This window comes from Drosophila serrata, unplaced genomic scaffold, assembly GCF_035046125.1.
Source record: "Drosophila serrata isolate PLE 108 unplaced genomic scaffold, ASM3504612v1 contig_23, whole genome shotgun sequence".
In the NCBI taxonomy this organism is placed as follows: domain Eukaryota; kingdom Metazoa; phylum Arthropoda; class Insecta; order Diptera; family Drosophilidae; genus Drosophila; species Drosophila serrata.
Genome location: NW_028256921.1, coordinates 1,734,093 through 1,760,762, shown reverse-complemented (window position 1 = coordinate 1,760,762; position 26,670 = coordinate 1,734,093). Strand labels below are relative to the sequence as shown.

Genomic DNA, 26,670 nt, shown 5'->3' with positions numbered 1-26,670 from the left:
AATTTTATTTTTCTAGAAAAATGCATTGAATGGAGTCACGATACTTCCCAATTATCCAAAACCTATCGTGGCTATCTCGCCATAAGTAAAACAGCTTCTCCTGAAAAACTTAAAATGTTTACAAATATGGCAACCCAAAAATTGCATTTTATTGTAACAAAAGTAATAAAATTAAGTTAAATTTGTAAATTATTCAATATAGGGGACCGATAGTAAATAAAAGCATCGATAGCTCCTCTATAGCAATAACTTGTCATTTAGTCAAGTTTCGCACCTCCTTTTCACATTCCCATTTCTCTGTCGTATTTCTGTTTTTCGCGTGACGTTTTTGTAGATTGGTTTTTGCTATAAACAACTTTGAACCATTACCTATGCAGCTAATATATTGAAATCTAGCCAAAACACAAACAAAATCATGTAATTGGGAGCAAATTCTATCCCTCGCAGAACGTAAAGATATCGATGTATTCCATAGTATCGATACTTCCACCGATGCGTGGTTTTTGTGTTTCTCGGCAATTCAGTCACACTGCTTTGTTGTTGCTGTGAACTGAAGGAAGTCGCGCAGTGCATTTTTTTCTGGTAATTTTCTTCTCCACTTTGTTCTACTCCCGATTCAGTGTCCTCGAGTTTGCAAAATGTAATTAATATTCGCAGCGTATGTGAATTGCCGAATAAAGTTAAAGTACAGCAAGACAAAGACTAAATTTGTGTGCCGACGACGTTGTGAACAAACCAATGAAAAAAAACAATACACACATAAACACCGCCACCACAAATACATGTACATACAGGGTTTCTAGCGTGACGTGAAGTGTATATAATAATTATGAACGAAAAGAGAAAATCCAAAGAATGATAATGGAAAACACGCAGATATTGTGAAAATGCGCAGATATCATTTCGCAAATACATGCGTAGTTGTCGTATATATTTAATGCATATAGTACAGAAAGCTTTGGAGTCATTTTTTTTTCCTTTTCTTATATATTTTTTTGTGGTTTGAATCCACACACACACACACACACACCCATGTACATTACTACAACGAGTAAGGCGGAAGAGAGAGAGGTGAAAACCACTCGCTGTATTTGTTTTTTTTTTTGCCGTTTTTTTTTTGTTTGCTTGTGAACCGAAAAAGCATAGCCAAAAAAATAGAGTGCAAAAAAGTAGCGAGCCATGTTGTAAAATTCCATTCAGCCTTTGGCTAGCTCTGCTTTTCCCACCACTAACAAAACAGTACAGCCGTAAAATGGCAACGTCGACGCGCTCTCTCTCTCCCATACACACACGTACCCACGAATACTCACGTCCTCGTCCGCCACTCGCTAGTGTTTTTGTTGTTTTTTCTTTCCTGTGTTTGCGGCTTTGCTGCGATGACGAATATGCGTGTTAGTGAAACGTACGTTTGTGTGTGTGTTAGCGACGCTGGCTGTTTTTAAACCGCCACTCCGTTGCCCTCTCTCTACGTCTTCACATTAGAGGTGGAGAAACATCGATGTTCACGGACATCGATGTTTTCGATGTTTTTCGGCGAAAACATCGATTAAACATCGATGTTTGAAATAAAAAAATTAGCAGTTATTTTAGTGTATTTGAACATTATTTTAATTTGTAATATTTAAAAATTAAAAGTCAAATTTTCAACAAAAAATATCAATTTTACTAAACACTTATTATTTAAAACAAAGAAAACGAAAAAATAAATTAGAGGAAAATTCATGGTTAACTTCTTTGGCATATTGTCATATTGTAAATTAAAACTAAAAACAAAAACAAATTTAATATACTATTTCTTATTTTACTTTGCTTACTTACTATGCTTACTTTATATATCCTTACTTAGTATGCTTACTTTACTATACCGAACTACTACTATATATATATTTACAAATATATATTCAAAAGCAAAAATACATGCAAATGTGCATGTGCTTTTCGGCAGAAATGCGTATAAAAATGCTTTTCTGCAGAAATTCATCTACAATGCTTTTCTGAAGAAATGCATACATATAAACATACGTAGGAAAAATTCGGATATTTAGTACTTACTTTTCAAAAACCTGTCCATGTTTAAGTACCACCACACTCACGCCAACACCACCAACAAGTATAACTACAATAACAATATTCTGTTAATAATTTATAATGTGATTAAATGAGATATGTACTTACAATTCAAATGTCTTCCTCTATGTGCCCTAGAGATGGAAAAACATCGATGTTGCCCCGCCAAGCATCGATGTTTCCGATGTTTCGAAAACATCGATGTCATCGATGTTCTCATCGATGTTTCTCCACCTCTACTTCACATCGCTTTCCGATTCATGCGTTTTTTGTATTGTTTTTTCTTTAACCGTTGTAGTACATAGAAACAACAAGATATTCAGCACCATAATATTAAAATCGAGCGGTACATTAGTAAAGCCACAGTGTGTGAGTGTTTAATTTCATTAAATACCAGAAATCATTAATTAAAAAACAAAGAAGACAATAACTAGGTAAGTTTTGTGTACTTGAAACAGCTTTTTTTTGCCGTTTGGTAGTATTGTGTTATACACAAACTACCATTTTGTGCAGACAAAACGGAAGAAATAACAAAAGCCGAGCCAAGAGCAACAAAACACTTACTAACAAAAAAAAGAAGGGGAAACATCGAGGAAAACATACATACTTGCAACAACACATGCATACAGTCGCGTCCAGCAATAAATGGCCGCCTACCTGAGTCCCTCTCTTCGAACTTCCCTTAGTTCCGCTGCACAGTTACAGCCGACTACCCATATTTATACCTATCCTGCAATTCTACATACTTCCTGCTTCCGAATATGTATTTTAGATCACAAATTAAAAGTAGGGTTTTTATCGTGTGGAAATTTTAGCAACAAGAATACAGTTTCATTTTTATCTTCTCAGCTCTATTAAAGTTGAATTGTTTTCTCTTTTATATATTCTCGTATTTTTATTCCCTTTCGTGTCGTGGTGTAACTAGTTTGCGATACACAACTGTGCGACCACATGACGTTGGCATCGGCGTCGACGTCGACAGCATTGCCAGCTGTTATCGTGGAAGGCAACGTGTTTTCGTGTTTTGGTTTTCGATTTATCAGTCCGGATAAGAAATGTCAATATATTTGTGCATCAGGCATTATAATAATTGCATTTTTCGATGCGTACGTTGTCATCAAGCTTTTATAGTTATTCAAAATGATAATATGACTTGATTTGATCCCGATTAAGAGACATGCGCCTTTTTAACCGTTTTTGGTCAGCAATTAATTTGCAGTGATCTCCACTAATAGAAACCAACAAGTTTAAGGATTGGTAGAATTTTTTCCATATGAAAAAAAAGGTGGTTATTCTTAACACAACTACATGGGAAAAATTAGGGTTTTAAAATGTTTACTCTGAAATTGTCCTTCATTTCCAGTTAACACTGTACTGGTGCGCTCACTAATCGTGTCGTGTTTTGTTTTGGCACAAGCAAAAATACATAATCATACATCAAACACACACACACACATACACATACACAGACTTGGAGTGCAACAACTTTTTAGCAAAAACAATAATCAAGCGAGCGATCAGCTGGAATGTTCGATGGGATCGTTGATTGCATCTGGCAATGCCCTTCCAACCGTGCGATTTCATTCACGCATGTTAAATGCAGCAGCACAACCACCCGAATGACTCATACTTTCAGCATCGAGCGTTAGAAAGAGACCTTAATGGATCTATGCGAACCATTCCATTTGTCCTCTCTGTTGTATTATGCTGTTATCAACAGCTGTTCTATACACGCATACACACACGAAACGAGTGTGCTTAATAGAGCTGCTCTATTTACACAAGTGTGCTCCAAATTAGTCAACTTCTGTTATCAACTGTAAAGCTTTTCTTACAGCTTGTTCTCTTTCCTTCGTACACTGAAGGAAAAATGTTCGTATAATAGACTCCAATGTTGCTTCCATTAAAATCAATAAATATACTGAAGGCTTGACTTAAATAAATTATGAATTAATTTCTGACAAATCGATATATTTTTAAAAATGTTTATAGATGTTTTTCGAGTTAAAAATTGGAATTTCCATTGTGATTAATTTTTGTAAAAATATTTTAAACGATTCAAAAGTTTTTTGAGTATTTTTAATACAAACTTGTTATGCATTTTTGTACTTCTATCGTCGAATGCTGTTCATTTTTTCATTATTTTAGAATTTGATGAAGCAGAAAATCATTATGATATTGTCAAATTTTCCGCGTGAGCTTGTACACACGTGGGGGACTTTCTATTTTTGTTGTGAGTAGGGTTTTGATTTCTTAGTGATTTTGCTTTCACCTGTCTAAAAACGAAACCCAGGGCGACTTTGGGTACTCTGCTTTTGGGGTTCTCTATTTATAAAGAGAGACCTTCAGGTTACCCTTCTAGTTTGTTTCCCTTATATTTTTCTGTTTGTTCGTTTTCTTTGTTTTCCCGTTCCCTGTGACGATTTTCTTCCTTCATTTCCGCCTGTTCTTTTGCATGCTGTGGATTTTCACGCTGGAAAGTGAGGTACACACGCTCTTATATATTTCTGTACATATTTCCCTCTTTCGTATATACGGTATATATCTACTTTTTTTTTTTGGCAATCTGCTGTATATGGGAAAAAGCAGCCCTCGAAATGGTCACCATCCCATCTACCCCCCATTTCCATTGCACGCTTTTCCTCTCGAGCAACATTGTTCTTGTTGTTGTACGATTTAGGCCGCCCCGCCCACTCTGCTGCCGCCCCTCTGACGCTGCTGCCCTCGTTTTCAATTTAGCAAACGCTTTCTGGCTCCCGACTTTCTTCTCTTCCTTTTCTCCCCCTTACAATCAACCTTTTCCTCGTTCTCTCTCTTTCTCTTCGCAAAAAGTTTCGGATGGGAAAAGTTTACTTGCTCTTTTCGGGGGATCCTGAGTTGTACATACATACATAAGTATATATCTCTTGAATTTTTCCTGAAAAATAAAGCTAAAGCTCATTGGAAATTTATAAAGCAAATTCTGTTGCTAAAATTCCATTGAGTCAGCTAGGAATAAATTCTTGTATTCCAATGTTATGTTATCTGATTTGAAATGTTTTGCGTATAGTACAAATTTTAAATGCTGCAAATGATGTCTTGCACTTAACATAAATATTCAACTTACTTGAATTTTTCTTAAAATCACAACTCACTTAAATATATGTAATTTATTTTAACTCTTCTGATTTCGTGATAACCAACTATAATTCTTGACTCTTAAGTGAACCACACATCTTGACTGACTCAATGTTTCTGTTGAAAATCGGCAAATAATTTTCCCTAGGTCTCTGTTCTTGGTAATTCGACACTTTTGGGCTGCGAGATTTTTTTCCACCCGGCGTTTTTATAAGCGAGGAGGTCAATTTGCATTTTCACCTGCCACTGCCTAAAATCCGAGCAAAAAGTAGGCAGCTGTAACGGGCGGCTGCAGGAATCTGTAATGGGTTATTTATGGAGGGGATTATGTTTATGATGATTAAGTATAAATATGAAGGATTATTCTAACAAAATTAACAATTTGATTAAGTGTATTTATGTATGTTTTATTTACGTATATTTTGTTTTTAACAATATGTATGAAAGTACGTTATGCATTTTATTTATTCTGAAGAAAAAGTTAATTTGAATACTTTTTGGCTTATATTATTTGATAATTAGGCTTAGGTTTCTTAGGTCTGTTTATATTAGATTAAATATGCAAGTTATCTTTTGAATAATTTCATTGACTCAGGTAATAACTTTTGAAAGGCAGTTGAAATCAAGCGGTATTAATATTTTAATCACATGCAATTTATAAGGCTTTGGATCAACTAGAATTTATCTTGGGATATTCGTAGGAAAAAACATTCTGATCTTCTGACGAAGCCGGGCAAAAAGTTGCAGCTTGCTGCTTTTCCTAGTAACCAATTTGCAGCTTGCCAATTTCCACCTTTCGATATTTTCCACCCAAGTTAGCACCTTGCCTTGGAATCAGCATCCAGCTTCCGAGAATGCGGAACATCTGCCTGCCTGTCTTCGATCTGGGATTCGGGGATCCGCGAGATGCAGCCGGCCACCCAAGAAAGTACGCCTGGCACGCTTCCTCAAAGGATCATAATATAGGGATGGCTTAGGTAGACCACGCGACTGGCACGCGCACCTTGCCTCCCATGATTCTACCTGCGCCACCCACCGCCCATCGCCCACTTATCCCAAGCCCCTCGCCGATCCTTAAATACCACGGTGGCTGACAGGACATCTTCAGTCGAGTTCCACTCGTGACAAGTCTAACTTGTGTCCTGTGATCTTGTGATTTCGTTGTGTGTCTGAAATTCAATTTGTCAACAAAAAAAGTATACCTTGTGATTTAACCATGATGGACTTTACCATTGATACTGTGACTCCTCAATCGACAATGTCGTCATTCTATAATTTCAAAATGGCCAGGTATGTCGGGAATAGTTCCACTTGATCGCTACTTCTAAATTACTGTATACAAGCGCAATTGGTTTACTTAAGTTTTGGTTAAGAAATTGTTGGTTTTAAATTGTGATATAGAAACTCTGGTCGAGAATTTGTTGCTAGGAAAGCGACTGTATGCAATATGATAAGGGTTAGGTATTTAAGATATTTGTAAGCAGAAATAAATTTTTAAATAATCTATGGTGACAACCCTGGAAAATTATTAATACATAAGGTGTTTTACTTTATTTACAAACTTTTCACAGCAAAATAATATTTTTTTGTGAAAGAACGATAGGAATTGGCTGTGATATTTAAATATGAAAATATTGTTTTAAATTCTGGAAAACAAAATGAACTATAAAGATTTTAAAGTGTTGATTTTAGGAAAGAAATATTCGGCAGAACGCAAAGACAATTCTAGTTTTCAATAATCTCACGTACAAGAATACACACACACACACACAGCATTAATTTTCTCGATAAGTAATGCGAGTTTTTAATTTTTTTTTTTTATATTCATAATATTCCTCGTTCACAAATTCGCGTCGCACACAATTTCACGACTTTGTAATGTTTGATGTTTTTTTTTTTGTATTCGTATATCAATGTAGAGCCCTCCCTTGTCCCTCCCATAAACAATTAAATAAAATAATACAAATAAATTAAAATAAAATCCAAACTCTACAACCACTTAGTATCAACAACAATATCATCTCTTCAACTACTACAACTACAACACATAGCTGAGAGCGCGCCACCAACAACAACAGCAAATGAAAATAACTGCAAATGAGCATACACTAAGAGAAAAAGAAGAATAGAAACTAAGACAGTGTCCATGCTGAAAAGAGAAAAGTAAGAATCTGCTACTAAATTATAAGAGCAATCTTAAGTACAACCAAACTTCGGAAAAGCAATAAACAATTGAAGAAAGGAAGGAGCAGAAATAACAACAACAAACAACAGCAGCAGGCCAGCTGAGAGCGCTGAGCGCCAAAAGTCGAGGAGAGCGCCCGAGATCAAGCTTTCTCCTCAACTCAACTCAACTCACCACTCACCTCTACTTACCACGACTCACCTCATTCTTCGCACCTTCGGTGTATTTTCGAGGGTGTAATTTTTTGTTGATTCGAAAACTAACACACTCGCAACTCTCAGGATATGTACGGCAATAATAATCCGGGTAGTAACAATAATAACGGTGGTTATCCTCCATATGGTTACAACAACAAGTCGAGGTAAATTTTTAAACCTGAGTTTTCTTTCGTTTGAGATCCATTTATACGTTAAATCCCTGTTTTTTTTTTTTGTTTCCCTACAAACATTTGCAATTAAAAAATGACAGTTGAATTTCTTCTCTTGATTTAATTGAAATTCTAACGATATTTGACATTAAAATAATATTTTATATACAATTAGTTTGTCTGAAAGTGTATTAAAGTATTTAAAATTTAATTTCATACTATTAGCCATTAAAAGAGAAGAAATTCTACTGTTTTACCTTTTCCCCCATCCTGTCCCCTTCCTTTTACCCCACACATAACACATAAACACACCTATAAAGAGAAAGTGTACCTCATTTTTTTTCTACCCAGATTTCCCAGATGCAGATATTCCTAATATATATATTTTTTTTTGAACATTTTTATAGTTTATACGAAACAGAAATGCCCAGTTTGCCAGCAAAGATTATTTGCGGCCAACGCCTTTTTTTTTTGTCAGGTTCTTCCAAGTCTTTCCGTTGGCAAACTTTTGATGGCTTATATATGCATTGGTATGTGTGTGTGCAGGATAGCATGTCGATAGCCGATCGATAAGATCTTGAGAATGTTATCGATTTGCTGTCGTCGTCGCTGTGGCACAAACGAAATTGTATCCATCTCATTTTGCACACCACACATACACACAGATTAGTTTTTAGTTCATTTTTGATTTTGTTCATTGTTTTTATATTCTGATATTATCAGAGAGAGTGTGAGAAACAAGAAGAAACGACGATGGATAACAATAACCACCGCAACAAGCACAACGACGGCAAGAATAAGGATTACAATAGCGGCGACATTGTTTATATAAGTATAATTAACTGTTACATGCACTAGATGGTGTGCAGCCACTGATAGAAGCAAAATCAATAATCAATTAAATACAGCTAAAACATATATACATACATATACAGACACAAGCATGTAGATTGACCGAGAAGCAGTGCAGCAGAAAACAGTCAAGCGTTTTTGAGGGAATCCCCCCAATATGAGTTCAGACAGTGTCCCCCCAAAGAATATTTAGAAAAAAGATGCTCCGCTCCCAATCGTAATGTTTTCTTTTATTTTCGTTTTAGATTCTAAATTTTTTGTTGTGTTCATGGCATATCCCTTTTCATTAGATGTACATATGTTGACCATATCGTTCGCTCTAGTTTGGCATTTATCATAGCATACATTCATGCGATCACACATACTGCGTACACTTACACATCCGCTGATTGATGATAGTCTGCGTGTTTTTCGTAACGGCAACCATGCCATGTGTTCTTTATTTTTGTCCTATATTTACAGTTGTATGTGATAAAAGATAAGCAATATGCTAAAATGATAACAGCAAAAACGTAAAGCAACGTAAAGTAATCGCAATCTTCCACAATTATATATATTATATATATATATATATATATATATTGCATTTAAACACAACACTCAATAAGAAGACGAAGAAGAAGAAAACAACGAGCGCCATGTTCGATTTCCGGTGGGAATCGGAACTGTTATATCTCTTCCCCTCACACACAACACAACACTGTACTACATACGCGTAGACCAAGGCAGATACATGTATCCGTATCTGTGCAATTCGTTTGTGGCAAGAGGATTATAGAAACGGCCTAAAAACGTTCTCATCGTGCGGCCTGTGCAACTTAAGCAGCCTCACAATGTACCGGTAAATGTTGTCTTCTCTCTCCTTCTCTATTTCTTTGTCTCTGTTCCACACTTGCTGCTTGGTGTGACTGTACTAAAACTATTTTCTTTGTTGCCTTAATTGCCTTGAGTTTACTTGATTTTGTGTTTGTTTTCCTTTTCTTGACATTTTCTTTTCTCTCGCCTCGCATTGTCCATTTATCTTCCATCGCCAGATCTTCAGTAGAACGTAAGCTTTAAGTTTTGCCTAAGAAATCACAATTGACTGTTTTTTGCTGCCAAAAAAGAAAACAAAAAAGTATATAGAAAGGGGTCAAGTAGTGGTCCGATTCCTATAAAGATCCTAGAATCTCCAGGGGGTCATGACATATAAAATGAGAAGAAGCAGCTGCCGTTGAACTTCTGCATTTAAAAGTAGAAAAGATGGCGTCATTGGCTCCACTGCAGCTGCTGCTTCTTTTTTTTTTTACCCTTTTTGGGGGGGCATATAATTTATGGCACAATATTCGGCGGCAGTCCATCGAAATGTAAACAGAGCAACCACAGCTTTATGCACCACGTGCTCTGCTGAAATTGTGTCAGGACCTTGACATGCGATAGCCTTAAGTTATGTATGTAGGGCCGTCCCTTTCGCACACCTACCTACGTATGTATGTGGGGAAACTAGCCTTAAGCGTACCGGTTGTTGTTGTGGTTATTGCATTGCCATCTCGTTCGCTCGCTCACTCATGAAGTACACGCACTCCCACACATACACATCCCAAATGCATAGCCAACAAATTGCCTTTACCCCAACCTCTCTCTCTTAATCACTCCGTCTCTATCTCTCCACTGCGAGAGAAGCGACAGGAAATGAATAAAAGCCAAAAGGCAAAATGCAAAATGCTAAAGCGCATCATTTGCTTAAGGTCATCAAAAGCCAAAAGCTACAACAACTACAACTACAACATCAGCAGCAGCAGCATCAGCATCAATCAACAATTGTCAACAATCAACAATCAACAGAGAAGCAGTGTGACCTTACCAACGAATATTTCAGATTTGTTAGTCAGAACCTTTCCCTTAATTATTTTTTTACATATTTTTTTACTGTGATCCAAAGGATGCATATGAAATGAAAAATAAAAAAAATGAAACGAAAAAGTCAAATTTCCGTCCCATACACAAACTCTCACAACCACCTTACACACACACACACACTAAAAATCATATAAAAAATCCCCTCCAGCCAAATTACGTAACCTGCCATCATCGTCGTTGTACCGCAGCTGAATTTAATTGTGTGCAGACATCTTTTTCCACAGCCCAGAAAGAAGCAGCCGTCACCACAAGCGATATCGGCGAAAGGCGAAATCGAAAGACACTAACTCCTTAGATAGTATGTAGTTCATTTTTTTTGCACGGGGGGCAATCGCGCCCCCTCCGCCCCCCAGAAATGTTCTTGAATCGAGGACGCCTTCAATGCCCGTAAGTAAGACAATCATCACCCAAAATAAAAAATACAATCCAAAATAAAGCCATAAGAAAATAAAACAAAAATTTTTGGGAGAAATCACGCATTGTATTAGTCCTAACTTAGACATTATAATCGAAAGTCGACGTGGGAAAATGAAAGAAAAAGTCTGCATTATTTTTTTCCAATTTTTTTTCAAGTGCTCTACAAGTGAAATTTAATAAAATATGTAATTTTTTTTAAGTGAAAAAGTGTTGCATATAAAATGGTGTCCGATTATTACATTTGAGAATTGGGCCTAACAGCACCATGCAAATGCATAATTTTTTTCTTTTTTTTCGGTGAATCGAAAGTGCATAAAAAATATATGTTAAAATTTTTTTAAGTGTCCATTTTTTTTAAGTGTTTATTTTTTTTAAGTGAAAATTGTTTTTTTTTTTTAATTATTCAATGCAAAGTTTTGGCCACTTCAATGGTATATATAACCAGGATCTTCTCAAATCAGAGTAGATAAGCCGAGTTGTATTTCCTGAGAATGTGTCAAATCTTTAATCACTTTTCTAAAACCTCTATTTGAGTTCCGAAAACGGTTCTCGCAATTATAAATAAGTTAAGGTCGAATAAGAAACTGCTGGTCAGGTCAGTTAACAGTGTCCTGTTAGCTAGCTAACAGTAAGCCGTGTGACTGTACCTCTACCGCGTCCTTATTCTAATTAAGTTAGCTGTAAGACTAAGTTAGTTATATTTGTCAGATCATCCAACGCCAAAACATTTCTTAATCATTTTTAAGATAATTACAAACGTAGAACGTAAATTGCGCTTTATACACTTAATTTTTGATAATTTTAAATAGTATTTTCTTCAATTTATATATCAACAACAACACCATCATATTCCCGTGTACTAATCCATTATTTTTCTTTCCCAAATCAAATTGATTGGATCGACGAACAGCGGTGGGCGTGGCTTTGGCATGTCCCATTCACTGCCATCTGGAATGGTTAGTATTACTCACATTATCTCAATTTACACGCCTGAAATTTATAATTATTGTTAGCGATCAATTCCATTGCATGAGCCAACCAAAAAATGAAAAGAAAAAAAAAGAAAGAAATTAAAAAGAAAAATAATCAAGAAAAAAAATTAAGAGCAATGCATTTGATATTGACTGATTTTGTATTTTGTTTTGTTTTGTTTGGTTCCGTTTTCTAATAATAATTATCATAACAATAACAATAATAATATAAATTTTATGCCTTTTACTATCAATAGTTGTATGTTATTGAGTTTGTCTCATGAACGCTCTGGGGACACACGCTTTTGATTACAATTTTCGAGCAAGAAACAACAAATAAACAAATACCAAAACTTAACTCAATTATTTTCTGGATGCTGATCAATTTCATTTTGGTTTATGATAACAAAAAATCAACAACTTAAAGTTTGCATTTTAAATAACAAAACTTAAACAAACAAGAACAAAAACAGAAACGAAAACAAAAACCCAAATAAACTAACCAACCAGCAACAACAACACAAAAAACTTTTAGATAATACAAACCCTTAAATAGAAATAACTAAAAAATCGAAACACAGAGATACCAAGCTAAAAAAAATATACACATACACACACCTACACAAAACTAAACTGCATGAGACATGAAAAGCAAATGTCGTACCTTAAGGTATCGCCCTGCCACCTGGTTCGTCCTCCCACTTCCGTTCCTCCGTTTCCATTTCCGTTTCCGCCTCAGCTTTGGTTTCCGTTCGGCATTCTGCCCTCTTTAGCGTGTACAGTGCTTGGCAAACTAATAGCAACAGTTGTACAGAATGTAAATATGACATACAGTCACTTTTAATTATGGAAAACGATAAGTTCTAGAAAAACGCATTAATTACTTTTTGAAATTACAATACAGTATTATATGTAAAGGATACGAAGTCTTAAATGCATCGAATTGCATTGATGCCTTACTGTTTTGCCACGCACTGTATTCTCCCCAGTTTTTCAATATCACTGTGACCCTCGTACACTCGCCACAATGCAGTATATACACCCACACAAAACACTTGAGAATTTCAGAAAACTAAACAAAAAAAGATACCTAACTTAATGCATTTCTTGCAATTCGATTTTCTTTTGTCTTTCGTTTTTGCAACCCTGCGAATGCCGTTTAGCTCACACAGACCAATGCCACCACCACAGAATACTTACACAGAGGTACAGCGAATGTACAAGGGAATGTTTCAATTCAAAGCTTAAATCCGAATAAATTCAAATACCAATTGCTGCACTCGAGTTTCAAGCACGCCTTAAAGAAATCCTTAACTCTAGCCACACAAAAATCCAAAAGAAATCAAGAGTTCTATGAGAGATTGCAACAAACGATTTCGATTTACGATATTCGATGCATTTGGAATTGCCGTTGCCGTTTCCATTTCGTTTTATTCGTAGATTTCTACGTTATAATATGCAGTTTTTGTACCTTGTGTGTGTCACCTCATCATTAACAGTTAACAATTAATAATTAACAATTAACAGTTCAGTTGTGTGTTGTTGTTGCCCGTTGTTCGAGCCAACTAACAAGTGAGCAACGTTTAATCAGCTAAAGTGAAAGAACCAAGCAGCAGCAAACCATCCAATCTAACCAACTAATACCTAAACTATTCAATCAATCAATCAATCAACCCCAAGACAGCGATATGAGGCCTTCTCTCAACACTAGAATACCCTTTGTACAATCTGATTACAGTCACGTTATGCGTTCTCGCCACAGGATACAGAATTCTCATTTCCAAGTTCCTCGTCGCGTCGTGGTTACAATGATTTCCCCGGATGCGGCGGTGGCGGCGGTAATGGCGGTAGTGCCAACTCCCTTGGCGGCAACATTATCAACCTGCCGCCGATAACCAGTAACAATTCGCTGAACAATCTCTGCGGCCTGTCGCTGGGCAGCGGCGGCAGTGACGATCACCTGAACGATCCAAGGGCGAGCAATACCAACCTGATTGTTAACTACTTGCCGCAGGATATGACTGATCGCGAACTGTATGCCCTGTTCAGAGCCATTGGACCCATCAACACGTGCAGAATCATGAGAGACTATAAGGTAGGTTCAGACGCAACCAATGCGATCCTTTGAATCTTTAAAATACATACTAATTACTGATCATCTTTCAGACTGGCTACAGTTTTGGATACGCTTTCGTGGACTTCACGTCCGAAATGGATTCGCAGCGTGCGATCAAAGTGCTGAACGGCATCACAGTGCGAAACAAGCGGCTAAAGGTGAGTTTATTTAAACCAAAAAGTGCTTTGATCAAAGACTAACCAATCTCTTTCTATTCCTGCTTAATTCGTAGGTTTCCTATGCTCGTCCAGGCGGTGAATCCATCAAGGACACCAATCTGTATGTAACCAATCTGCCGCGCACCATAACCGACGATCAGCTAGATACGATCTTTGGCAAGTACGGTTCCATTGTGCAAAAGAATATATTGCGTGACAAGCTCACGGGTCGACCACGGGGCGTTGCGTTTGTTCGGTGAGTGCCAAAACTTGTTCTTAACTCTACATTTAAGTAATCAGAAGGCTTGAGAAATGCTATTTTTACAAACAGTCGATGTTCTTTGAGTTCAATATTCCTCTGTATCTCTTAGAATATTAAAATTGAACTATAAATTAAAGAACTTTAAATGAGATCATCATAAATATTATCTGAACTCCGAATTCTGTTATAAGATTGATGATAAATCTTTAAAATTGAAGTGTTTTTATTAGCTTAATTGATAAATTGTGAAACCAATGGCATTATTAGGAATTTGTAGTACAATAATCATATACTTTGGACTATTTCTGATATTTTTAAATCGTTAAAGAGGTTTAACTCTTGAGAACATTGACTGTATTTTTCTCATTGCCAAATTCAATCTGATTTGTTTAATTTTAATTTTCGACACACCCCAGCTCATGTTGTTTTCTTTCTTTCTCTCATATTTTTCATTATTCATTTCTATCGCCAACCATCAATGTACTATGTACGATATATGGTGTACACCCGATAAATAAAATAATAACGAAATATAGCTACAACAAGCGCGAGGAGGCACAGGAGGCCATATCGGCGCTGAACAACGTTATACCCGAAGGCGGATCACAGCCATTGTCCGTGCGGCTGGCGGAGGAGCATGGCAAGGCGAAGGCGGCGCATTTTATGTCCCAGATGGGCGTGGTCCCACCCAACGCCCCACCGCTGCCGCCACCACCACTTATCGCTCCTGGACACAACAATATGGTGCACAGAGGTAGATCAATAAAATCACAGCAACGCTTCCAAAAAACGCATCCCTATATGGATGCAAAAAAGTTAATTTGAAAAGAAAAAAGAAAAACAAAATAATAATTCAAAACAAAACAGAATACAAAAAACAAAACAAACAAAAAAATCCAGAAACGAACAAAGGCCACGAGATGAAACACACAAGAGAAGCCACACACTCACTGAATATTATCGAATTATATACCTTAAGTATATATGATTTTTTTGTTCAACAAAAATAAGCATCTTGAGAGTTTCCACATCTGATCCCTTTTAAGGATTCTTTTTTTCGTTTTTCTTTTTGTATTTGACTATAAACAACAACAACAAAACAAACAACAGCAACAACAACAACTCAAACTAACAACAACAAACAACAAATGCATATTTAGTTTAAATTTTTGATTTTAACTTCGTAATACTTCGTAACACTTAAACAAATTCAATTTATTGTTGCAATTTATACACAATCATATATATTATAATAATATATATGTTGTATTTGGAAACAAAAAGCAAAACAAATGCAAAAAAACAAAAATTGAATTGTACATTTTTTCCTTTAGTGTAATTACATATTAATTTGCATAAAAAAAACTTAAAAACCCAAAAAAAACACTATTTTTTTATAGAATCAACCCCTATTCCCCACGTAAATTTTAATTACTAACTTAATAACGGGAATTTCCACAACCTTGAGATTTTACAACAACAACAGCCAAAACACACACACACACACACACACACACACACAATCACAAACATGCTAACTAACAGTTAACCGATAACCGATAGAACTATTTCTTACATGAATTTGGGTCCTAGTTCTACAAGTGTTTTCTTTTTTTCGGCATTTTTTTTAAGTGTGTGTGTCAAACTTAAAGCGGAACCAGTTCGTTTCAGGAAATCATTTTTTTCTCGGATATATAGATGGTTTTAGTAGGCTTAAAACAACAACAAACACAGCACAACACGTAAAAACCTTTTTTTTATAATGAAAAGATTAAAATGAATACAACCAGATTCACCTAAAATTATGAATGGAATGTGAATATACCAACTACGGACTGAATCGATACCTACTAATTTAAAAGAGAAATAATATAAAAAAAAAAACTAAAACAGAGAGAATAAACAAATATTTCTACAAAGGAGAATTTAACCATAACCCACATAAACCGAAGCATGAAGAGTGCATTTTTTTTAATATTTTTTTTTGTGGTGTTCCAGCTCCAGTTTTTTTGTAAATTTTTTTCCCGTTCACAAAAGACTGTGCGTAACAAATGATGATAAATATAAAACATTGCAGCAATGCAAGCAGAACTGAACTAAAAAAAATCAACAAAACATAAAAATTTAAAGGAGTAAAAATTAAAAAAGCGTTGCCCGTAAAAAATACCTACCCCCACTTAGCTCTTCCCCTCTCTTCAGCCTCTTCAGATCGCATCACAATATATATCAGCTATCAAATATCGAATTTTCGAATCACGTTCTTTTTTTTAAGTTTTAATTTCTCATCGCCAAAAGCTAAAAAATACAACAACAACAACTACAGCTCTACAATCCACAGCAAGAAAAACAACAACAAAAATAAAACTACAAAAATCGACCAAATAATGCAATTATTCCCCCTTTCTTAACCTTCTTTCATTCAGTTTTTAAAGGAAAAAATATACTTATATAGATATACGTATAATATACATATATATTTGACTATATGAAATCTATTCTATAAAATAGCGTTAAATTTTAATAATTATTTAGTTTGTAGTGCGTTAAAAGCAGCGTAAAACAAAAGAAAAACAAAGTAAAAAGGCCGAAAAAGTGTGACAAGAGAAAACGAATATAATAAAAAGGCGAAACGCAAAACAAACTTAAAAAACCAAAACCAACCGACAACTTTTTTTTATTTTTTTTCAAGTTCCAAGCAAATTTGAGAATCAATCAGTGTTGGAAAACAACACCTGGCCGTTAATACTTTGCATCGGGAAGTTTTTCTCCCACTGTTTTGATACTTTTCCTGTTAACCTTTTTTTGTTGTTTTTGTTTTTTATTTTTGAACTTGCTAATCTGCCTTACCGTGCGTATGAGAGCGTGTGTGAGTGTTTGTGTGGGAGTGAGAGAGAAAGTAAAAAAAGAGAGTGAAAGAGGTAAAGAGAGATAGCGAGTTTTGACAGGATCTAAGTGCCCGTGCCCCTTCCCATCGCTAATGCGCGTGAGTGCGAGCGAGTACGAACGAGAGCGCGAGTGCAGTATTTCTGTTTACAGCTCTTGTCCCCAGGCGAAAGAGACAGAGAGAGGCGGACGGCTGTTTGACAGACAGAGACAGAGAGAGAGACACTATGAAATTGAATAGAAAGAAGTGAAAAATGGCGCATGGTAAGTATGCGCGCACTCAACCGAAACGATAACGGGGTGCTGCCAAAAGATCACACCAAAAAAACCACCCTCTATAAACATTCAGAAATATGATACCAACTTCCCCCTTCATCAATCACATTATTTTTTTTTCTCTTTTTTTTACTGTGAAAAATTTATTGATGTATTTTTTTTTACTCGCCGGAAAGAATAAACAAAAACAATATGACCGTATTGTTGTCTCTCTTCTCCCCACACCCCTTTATCGGTTCCAGTGCAAAAAAACAAACAAAAAACTATCAAATAATAAAAGAAACGAACCTTAAACATCGCTACTTATTTTTTTTTCAAACTTTTTTTGCCAGTGTATTTCATGTATACGACGATAATATTCTCTTCCAAGTGGTACTTTGTGCAGAGCTGTTTTTTTTTCAATCATCTATGAGTGCTCAAAAAAAAAAGAAAAAAAACCATTATCATATCAAAAATAACCAAATTTATTTCAACATTTTTTTCTATACGTTTTTTTTCTGTGCCTGTCAGTGTTCAGTGTGGATACGAGATATCAAATCATATATCTAGTATAGAAAATTAATATTTATAATTGTTACTACCGAAGCCAAGCAACAAATGTGCAAAAACTCTATCGAACTCTCTTGTAGATTTTGCTTAACCGACCCCTAAGTTTGACATTTTATTAATTTATATATTATTGTTTGGTCTTTTGTTGTTGTTGTTTTGCATTCACAAGAAGAAAAAAATCACATAAGAATGAACTATTATTTGATATATTATTTTTTATATTTATTTTCATTGAATATCATTTGCATAATTTAGTTGAGATATAGACAAAGACGTGTTCGAAATTTAGCTTGTCGAAATACGTTGTTTATTTTTTTTAGTGAGAACCAGAATCCAAAAGAAATTTAAAAATAATCATGATTATTTTGTGCCAGCAAGTAAGCAACGTTTTTGAAAAGCTACTTTTGCGATCTTATAAACGATATCCTTGCCTAATCAATTGCAAGACAATCGAGCACTTCGGGCCTTTCATACCGAAGACAGTTTTTGAAGATTTTGCCTAATTTTTAGTTTGGTTTAATTTACCTTAGCCTTTATTTAGTTGCTGGACTGCTATTTCAGTTCAAAAGTTGAACCCGTTGCCAAGTTAAACAAGTAGTTTGTGTTCCCCATTGTATTTCGCATTTGTTGTTTCCATGCCGTAGACACTCTACTGTATTTTGTAAAATACTCAAAGCACTAACCCGATTCGGTCGCTTTTCCTTTTTTAAAGCATCAATGTTGTAAAGGAAAAACGATCGATTCAACTCATTCTCATTGATTGTTGTTGAAAAAAATACGAAGATTTTATTGATTGAAAAATCTTCTAAAACAAATCGATCTTTTATATTCCCCCCCATCCAAAATCAAGCAAATCAACCCAACAAGAAAAAAAAAAATTATCTGCGCCACAACTAATCCAAGTTGTACAATTTTTTTTTCGTTTCGTTCCTTTTTTTTATTATAGACGGAGCTATGGAAAAATTACGCTCATTATTCGATGCTATATGCGATGCTATCTTCGGTCTCGATAGTAATTATTCCTTTTTTTATATATATACCTATTTCTAATAAATTACTCCTAGTCGTAATCTATCATAGATTATTTGCTTTTCCGCCTGACGGAGAGCATAAAAGGTTAAGCAGGGCTTCAATGGAAATTGTGGGCTTAAATACATTGATATGCTATCCAAAAGTATGAATAAATTGGAATTCCCAAGTGCAAATTGCCTAAGCATATGGTGAATTTCTTAAAATCACACTTCTAGGCAGCATTTTAATTGATTTTAAACCTGTAGCTGATTCCTGTGACATCCCTGATTGATTTTTTGTTGTTTTTTTTTTTTTAAGAGCCCTTAAGAATGAGATCTAGCCGAGAGATCGAATATATAATTGTTATAAGTAGTCTATCAATTTATCAAGAAGAGAGCACACACACATATATATACACCAGCAGACACACAAGACACTTGCACACTCATGCGCTCCCACATAATTGAGAAGGCAGAACTAAAATTCGAATTTCAGTTTTAAAATTCTTCATATATCTATAAAAGTATAAAATTAACAACACAAAAAAAAAAGCAGATTTTTCTTTTTAAAGCGTGCCATGTTTTTCTTTGTTACTTTCTCATACGTCATAATTCAGCTACTATACCCATATATATATCTCTCTCAAGAAATGAATCGATTAAGTTATAAACAAAATGATTTAGCCTTTTTGGCAGTCGCTCTACAAAAAAAATTTTATTATTATTGTTGAGCGCGTGCCAAGGGCGTAGAGCGTTATTTGAAAAAGTTCCAATTGAGAAATTGCCAAAAAAAAATTGTACTTCTAGATGGAAATCACCCAATTCGAACTCTAAATTAAATCATATAAAATTCGAACTTCAAATTAAAATAATAAGGAAATAATCCGAATGGAAATTGCTGCTGGCCCTTGAAAAACCTTGTTTGCTTGCGCTTCATATTCTCACCCCAAATAAAATTAAACAATTAACAAAACCAAGTTCTTTTAGAGTCCCTATTTCGAACGATGTTTTTTTAGTGTTCTTAAATAGCAACATATATTTTTTTGTTCAATCTTCCCCACCATGGTCTGCTTTGTCTGCTCTGCAAACCAAGAATAACTTTATCAAAATCCCCAAGATTCCTCTGATTTATAAAACGAACTAGATGTTTACCATTTACAAATGTATACCGACTTGTTTTGCTTGCTAATGTTCTTTGAACGCACTTGACTTTGAATTTTCTTCGTGTATGTGAGTGTTTTATATACGCAACAATTCAGTCACATCATATACTTACTATATATTCACACATATATAGAGCCATCATAGAATCAGTCATCAATATATTCAATGACACTCCAATCCAAGTCCCCATCCCATCCCAAAGTTCCAAGAAAAATAACAAAAAGAAAACATGGCACGTTAAATGAAAATTATTAAAACCCTGCAATCGTGTTAAAGAAACAACCGAATCAAAAGTGGGAAACCTTTGTGATTAAAGAAACGCTAACAATGAAATTAATTTGTAGACACAGCGACATCGAACCGCTAACAACCAAACTTCTGCTTGATTTATAACTACAACTACAAATCCCGAAAGTTAACAAAAATTAACAAAGCAAAAACAAAAGAAAAATTAAAGAAACAACAATAAACACTAACCCAACACCATCTAAACAAGAAAAAGGCAAACGAAACTCTCTAAACGAAATACTAAACATAATTAGTCTCTCACTTAGGCTAGTTAAGTCAGGGCTCAAACTGCATTTAGGGCCAGAGGATATCTATAGATGTTACAATAAGTTTTTTTTTTCTTTTATATATATACAATTTTTTTTATGTATTTTTATTTAGAAGCATGACTAAGTGACTAAGAAAAATTCATTGATGAATCTTACTAATTGAATATCTTTTCTTAATCTTTTTTGTGTCTCCCTCCTTGAATTGCCATCATAGGTGAAAACTTTGCCGAGTTGCTTGACGGACTGTACCGCAGGAAGTACCATTATCCCTACTTATAATTGTCACCGCAACAGCAGCAGCAACTCCTCCAACAACAGCAGCAGGCGTTGGGATTCACCGGTAGTACCAACACTAGCAATGCCAATGGTAGCAACAACAACATGCTACTGTATCATCAGCACTACCATCAACAACAACAACAATCGCAATTGCAACGCCTGGGCAATGTTGCTGCTCATAGTACGAGTCCGAATGGAAGCAATAACAACATTAATCACAATAATATCCACATCAACACAAATACCGCCAGCACCAATGCTAACACCAACATCAACGCCAACAGCAACAACAACAGCTTTGGCTTTAATACAATACGCCAGAATGGAGTGGCTGCCCTTCACTATCTTCAGGAGCAATTGCAGCTACAACAGCCGCAGGAGCCGTCACAGCAACCGTTGCAGCCATTGCAACTTCAATCACCACCGCCCTTTCAACAACAACAACAATCGCAAGGGTCTGGGCATCATGGCAGTACTGGCAGCTTAAGCAATAATTTGCTTTCGATTGGAAGCAGCTTTAACAGCAATTCCAATCATACCAATGCCTACGGTGGCAATTACAACAATGCCGGTTCGTTCCACAACAACAGTGGAGGAGGCAGTAACACGTTCAACCATGATCCCAGCAGCAGCAGCGGCAGCAGCAATAACTTCGCAAACCATCCCAGCCTCAGAGTGAACCATTTTGCAACCAGCGGGATTTACCCCAGCAACAGTAGTGGCTTTACCAACAATCCCTCTAGCAGCAACAACGGCTTCCCCAACAGCCGCAGCAACAACAGTGGCAGCAATCAGCAGACACGCACTAGCAATTCCAATAATTCAAACAATTCCAACAGCCACAATAGTAATAACCACCACAGTACACAGCAGAATGACTTCAGTTTTCCCATGTCCGCAAGTGAAATGGAACTGCATCAGCAAACTCTGAAGCTGCAGCAGCTGCATCTCAATAACAGTTTCAACAACACCACTGCAACGGCAACAACATCAGCGGCAGCATCAACAGCGGCAACAACGGCAGCCACATCCACTCCAACAACATCAACGGCGACAACCACAAATCAATTTTTATGGCGGACATAACCTGAGAGTTGAGAATCAATCTTCAAATTATAACTTATATATAACGAACGTATATATTTATATAACACTAAGAAACTCTTATATTGATCATGGTAGTAACAGCTGCAGCAGCAACAGCAGCATTCATCGGAACCCAAATTTTTATGTTCTCAAAACCCCACAAGAATTACCTTATTTCTTTATGTTCCTCACTCTAACCCTTATGTTTTAGTTGGTTTTTTTCATTTTTGTGCTTTTTTTTATATTTGGGAGGAAACTTTTTTTTCTTATTGTAATTATATGTAAGACAAGACACGTAGTATACAAATATGTAATGATTGAAAAGCCTATGAAGAAGGCGATCTTTTTTTTTGCTTATACTTAGAAAAAAAAAAAAAAACTATGAGAAGAACTTTTTTTTGTCACATATTTATAACGTATAATCATATAAAAAATATATATATACATATATATTACAACACACACATACATATACACACATTTATATATCTACTACTACTATATAGCTATAGGCGTGAATACATAAGCTCTGATTGTTTTTTTTTTTTCTGTGTCTGAAACTGATTTTTTTGGCGCGAACTATGCCGCAACAACGTACACGGGGTACCCCCTCGTGTATGTTTATAGCTGAAGTGAAACCAGATATATATGAGTATATTATCTCTTTTTTTTCATAATTTATAAATCCAATTTTTTTGTCTAAATATATATAAATATATATTATGTGTAACGAACGAAGGAAATGGCTTAAATAATATGTGGCTGGGACATGCTCAAGTTTACAGGCTGTTTATGGATAAATAAAAAACAAAACAAAAATCACTTAGCTAGAAATGTGCTTGAGTGGCAAGGACAGAAAGGATGAAGAATGATAGGAGAAAGAGAACCCAGACAAAATTACACATACACATAGATTTTTTGCATAGCTATAATGGAAGGATACGTGTTTTTTTTTTACTAAATATAATTAATTTGTATGAAAACCATTTTTTTGTTTAGTTTATTATACGAAAGAACTTGAGCATGTTGCAGCTAGAAAAATAAAAACAAGGAACAGAAACGTTTAAGAAATAACCGTGATAGAGAGCCCGTAAATCAGAGGAGACATCATGCAGTAAGGAAGAAAAAAAAGGAAATAGGAAAAAAGGATAGGAAACGAAACGAAAACGAAAATGAAAACAAGAAAGAAGATAGCACGCAAAATCTAAGGCACCCGGAGTTGACCTGCATTTGTATTTTTTATCTAAAAAACTAAACCCTCCCCAATTAAATGTTTTAATTTTGTTTTTATTTTATTTCGACGTTATTGTTTTATTAATTTAATGAAATGCATTATCGTGTTCTTTGCCGGTCACTCCTTGGGCCCAAATTAATTTTTTCGGTGTTGGTGCATAAACTTATAATGGAACAGGAAATAAATAAGAGGATACAACGATTATGTTCATTTCAAAAAATATATATTGCGTTCATTGACGATACTTTTGTTAATTCTATTCACATTAATTAATTATGATTACATGGAAACAATTTCGTTCGAGCAACTCCATAATTTTCCGAATTATAACAATATTATTTTATTATTTAATTACATTGTCTCTGGCCTACAAAGAAAAACTTACAAGAAAATAAGAAATCAATTATTTAAGGCAACCTAATAAACCTTTTCACCACAAAAAACCCACATTATACCTGAGTTTTATTTTTATTTCAACAACAAGACGTTTTTCCATTTCCAAAAACGCTTCGAAGGCACATTAAGTCAACGAATTACGAATAATGAAAGAAAAAATTAATGAAAAACCAAACCTAGATTTAAGAGAGACTAGTTGGGGAGTGCAGACACACAGTAAACACTTGATAAAACTTACAGCTTGGTTGTGCTGAATACTAAATATTACGATTCAAAACAAAACAAATGAACAAGAAAAATTAAGATAATTCTGAAATATACACAATTCGAGAACGAATGCGTTCGTTAAATCAATATGTAAGATGTCACTCATTCTAAAGCCTCTGTCCCATCCGGAGGACGGGGGCACCGAGTCACTTAAATCGAAGAAAATACTCTCAACCAATTGTAGCCTTAGTCTGTAAGTGGAATTACATAGAAAATAATCGGTTAATTGGAAGATGAATTCATATACATGCATATATATATACATTTAGCACCTAGCATTTGGTCGATCGTCTCGTGTAACTTAGGACTTAGCCAAGGCAAACCAAAAAATCGAATAATTGAATATTCTTTTTTTTTTTTCTAGAGATGAGCATAATTTTTGTCACCTTTTTTTGAGCATGTGACAAAACCAAAAAGAATCATAAATTTTTTTCTCGAACGTCAGAGTATAGATATTTATTGTTTTTTGTGTGTAATTCTTTAGAGAATTTTTTTCTTTACTCATAAGCAGCCAAGCTAATTTTGTTGTAATACCGTGAGACCGGGAAAAGGAGACGCAATTTAAGAGATACATTTTTTGTCATATTTTTTTAATAACTAACATTGTAGAACATGAGAACCTCACAGAAGTAAACCTAATCGCAAATACATTTAAAATGTTGTTCAATAAATTAATGCAAGAATGAAATTATGTAACGGAAATATACATTATATATTATAAATTTTTTATATCAACGTAAATGTGTCTAGAAGGTAAAGATCTTTTATAAAAACAAGAAAAAACAACAACATAAAACTAAAATACCAGAAATATGCATACAATTTTTTTTTCTAGCCTAAGAGAAAGCGTTTTTTATATAAACATATTATACAAAGAAAAACTAAAAAAAAAACATAAAAATTCAAGTAAACAACAACAACAAACGACTTGAAATGAACCTCAACGTAGCGGAGAGTAGAAAATCGGTGCTTCTAAAGATCCCAAAACCAGGTTAGGATTGCAGATCCGCTCCGGTGGCGCTAGAGGAAGGAGATCATGGTTAGACAGAATTGAATAGACGCTTTATCTATATCCTATGGAACTTTTGGTATTATTTCGTGGTTTCAATTTCGACCATCTCTGCTCTATCTCCGCCTTTTCTGTCTTTTTACCCCCCTTAAGTGTAGTCTCCCTATATAAAGCATGACGTTCATATTTCATCTCAAAAGACAAAACACCGAAAGATTATATACAATTCGAAGAATATAGCGATATGTAAACATAGATTTAGATAAGCCAGGAAAGGTACCAGGAAAGTTACGATATTACAAAATTTCGATATTACCGTAGTGTAGGAAAGCGAGGAGGAAGTATTTTTTTTGCAAGCAAAGTACGAGTAAGGTCAACTCTAGGTCGGATATGGCGAAGATTGATGTGAAACGTGAACTGCCCTATGAAAGATTTTCTAAAAACAAAAAAAAAAAAACAAAACAAAAAACCGAACACCAACAAAGAACAACTAAGACGACAGATTAAATAAAATAAAAAAAGACAGAAGATAAAGAAATCAAGTTAGAATACTGAAGAAAATGCCTACAAATAAATGCATCATATACCTAAAAGCAATATACATTCATACATAGAACAAGTTAGTGGAACAAAATAACAAAAATAAAAACAAAAAACCGTTTAAATAGCAAGCAACAAAACAAACAAAGGGAATATATTCGACAAATGCAAAACAATTATATTAACTATACCGTATACAAAGCGTATATACTATATATATATATATATATACATACAAACATATATAGAGATTATAACTATTAAGTCCCCAGCGGAATTTTTTTTGAAATAACTAAACATTTAAATAATAATTATAATACTAAAGTAATGTAACCCGTAATCGTAAATTACCGAATAAACGACACCACACACACGTAAGCAGAATTACAGAGACGACGCCGAGTATAGCGGGACTCGTAAGATTTTCGTGGTCGAAGAAAAACAAAACTCAAAAAGAAATGCAAATGCAAAACAACTTGAATTTTAATTCGTTTATACAACAAAAAAAAATTAAGAAACACATATATACATATATTGAAATAGCAGCTAATTGTTGTACTTAAGATGTCACATTACGAAAAGAACAAATAATAAACGGAAACATTTAAAATTCAACAACAGAACGCAAAAGTAACGGCTCTTCTGTCAGGGCTGGTACTAGTGTGCGCCTAACAGCACACGGGCGGCGATAATCGATAGGCGGCGCTTCGATTACTGCGGTAAAAGTACGTTATTTTTAAATGTTTCATTATTGCTTATTGTTTTTATTGTTGTTTTCCTCTTTTCAAAATTGTAACTCTTTTTAAAACTGAAAATAGTCCGAAATTTATGACTAACTTGTAACTTGGAACTTAGATAAGAATGTTCTACACTTAAGGTTGTCCACTTGAAAAATAGGAAAACTACAAATAGTTATTCGTAATTCTACAAGACAACTGATTGAGTAATATATAATGATTGGTTCTGAAGAAGGTGCTGATGATAACTAGTAAAGCTCTCAGTTTCTATT

General features: G+C 34.9%; 1 protein-coding gene across 1 annotated transcript; it reads left to right on the top strand.

The window, feature by feature from the left end:
* The first annotated feature begins 526 nt into the window (after positions 1–526).
* Sxl (Sex lethal) lies at positions 527–23,896 on the top strand. The gene is given in 10 exon segments (XM_086830665.1): positions 527–640; positions 2,366–2,501; positions 7,188–7,730; positions 11,815–11,860; positions 13,638–13,970; positions 14,042–14,149; positions 14,224–14,405; positions 14,948–15,165; positions 19,066–19,131; positions 21,065–23,896. Coding segments are annotated over 8 exon segments (2,181 nt in total). The 5' UTR covers positions 527–640; positions 2,366–2,501; positions 7,188–7,653; the 3' UTR covers positions 22,216–23,896.
* The last annotated feature ends 2,774 nt before the right edge of the window (positions 23,897–26,670 follow it).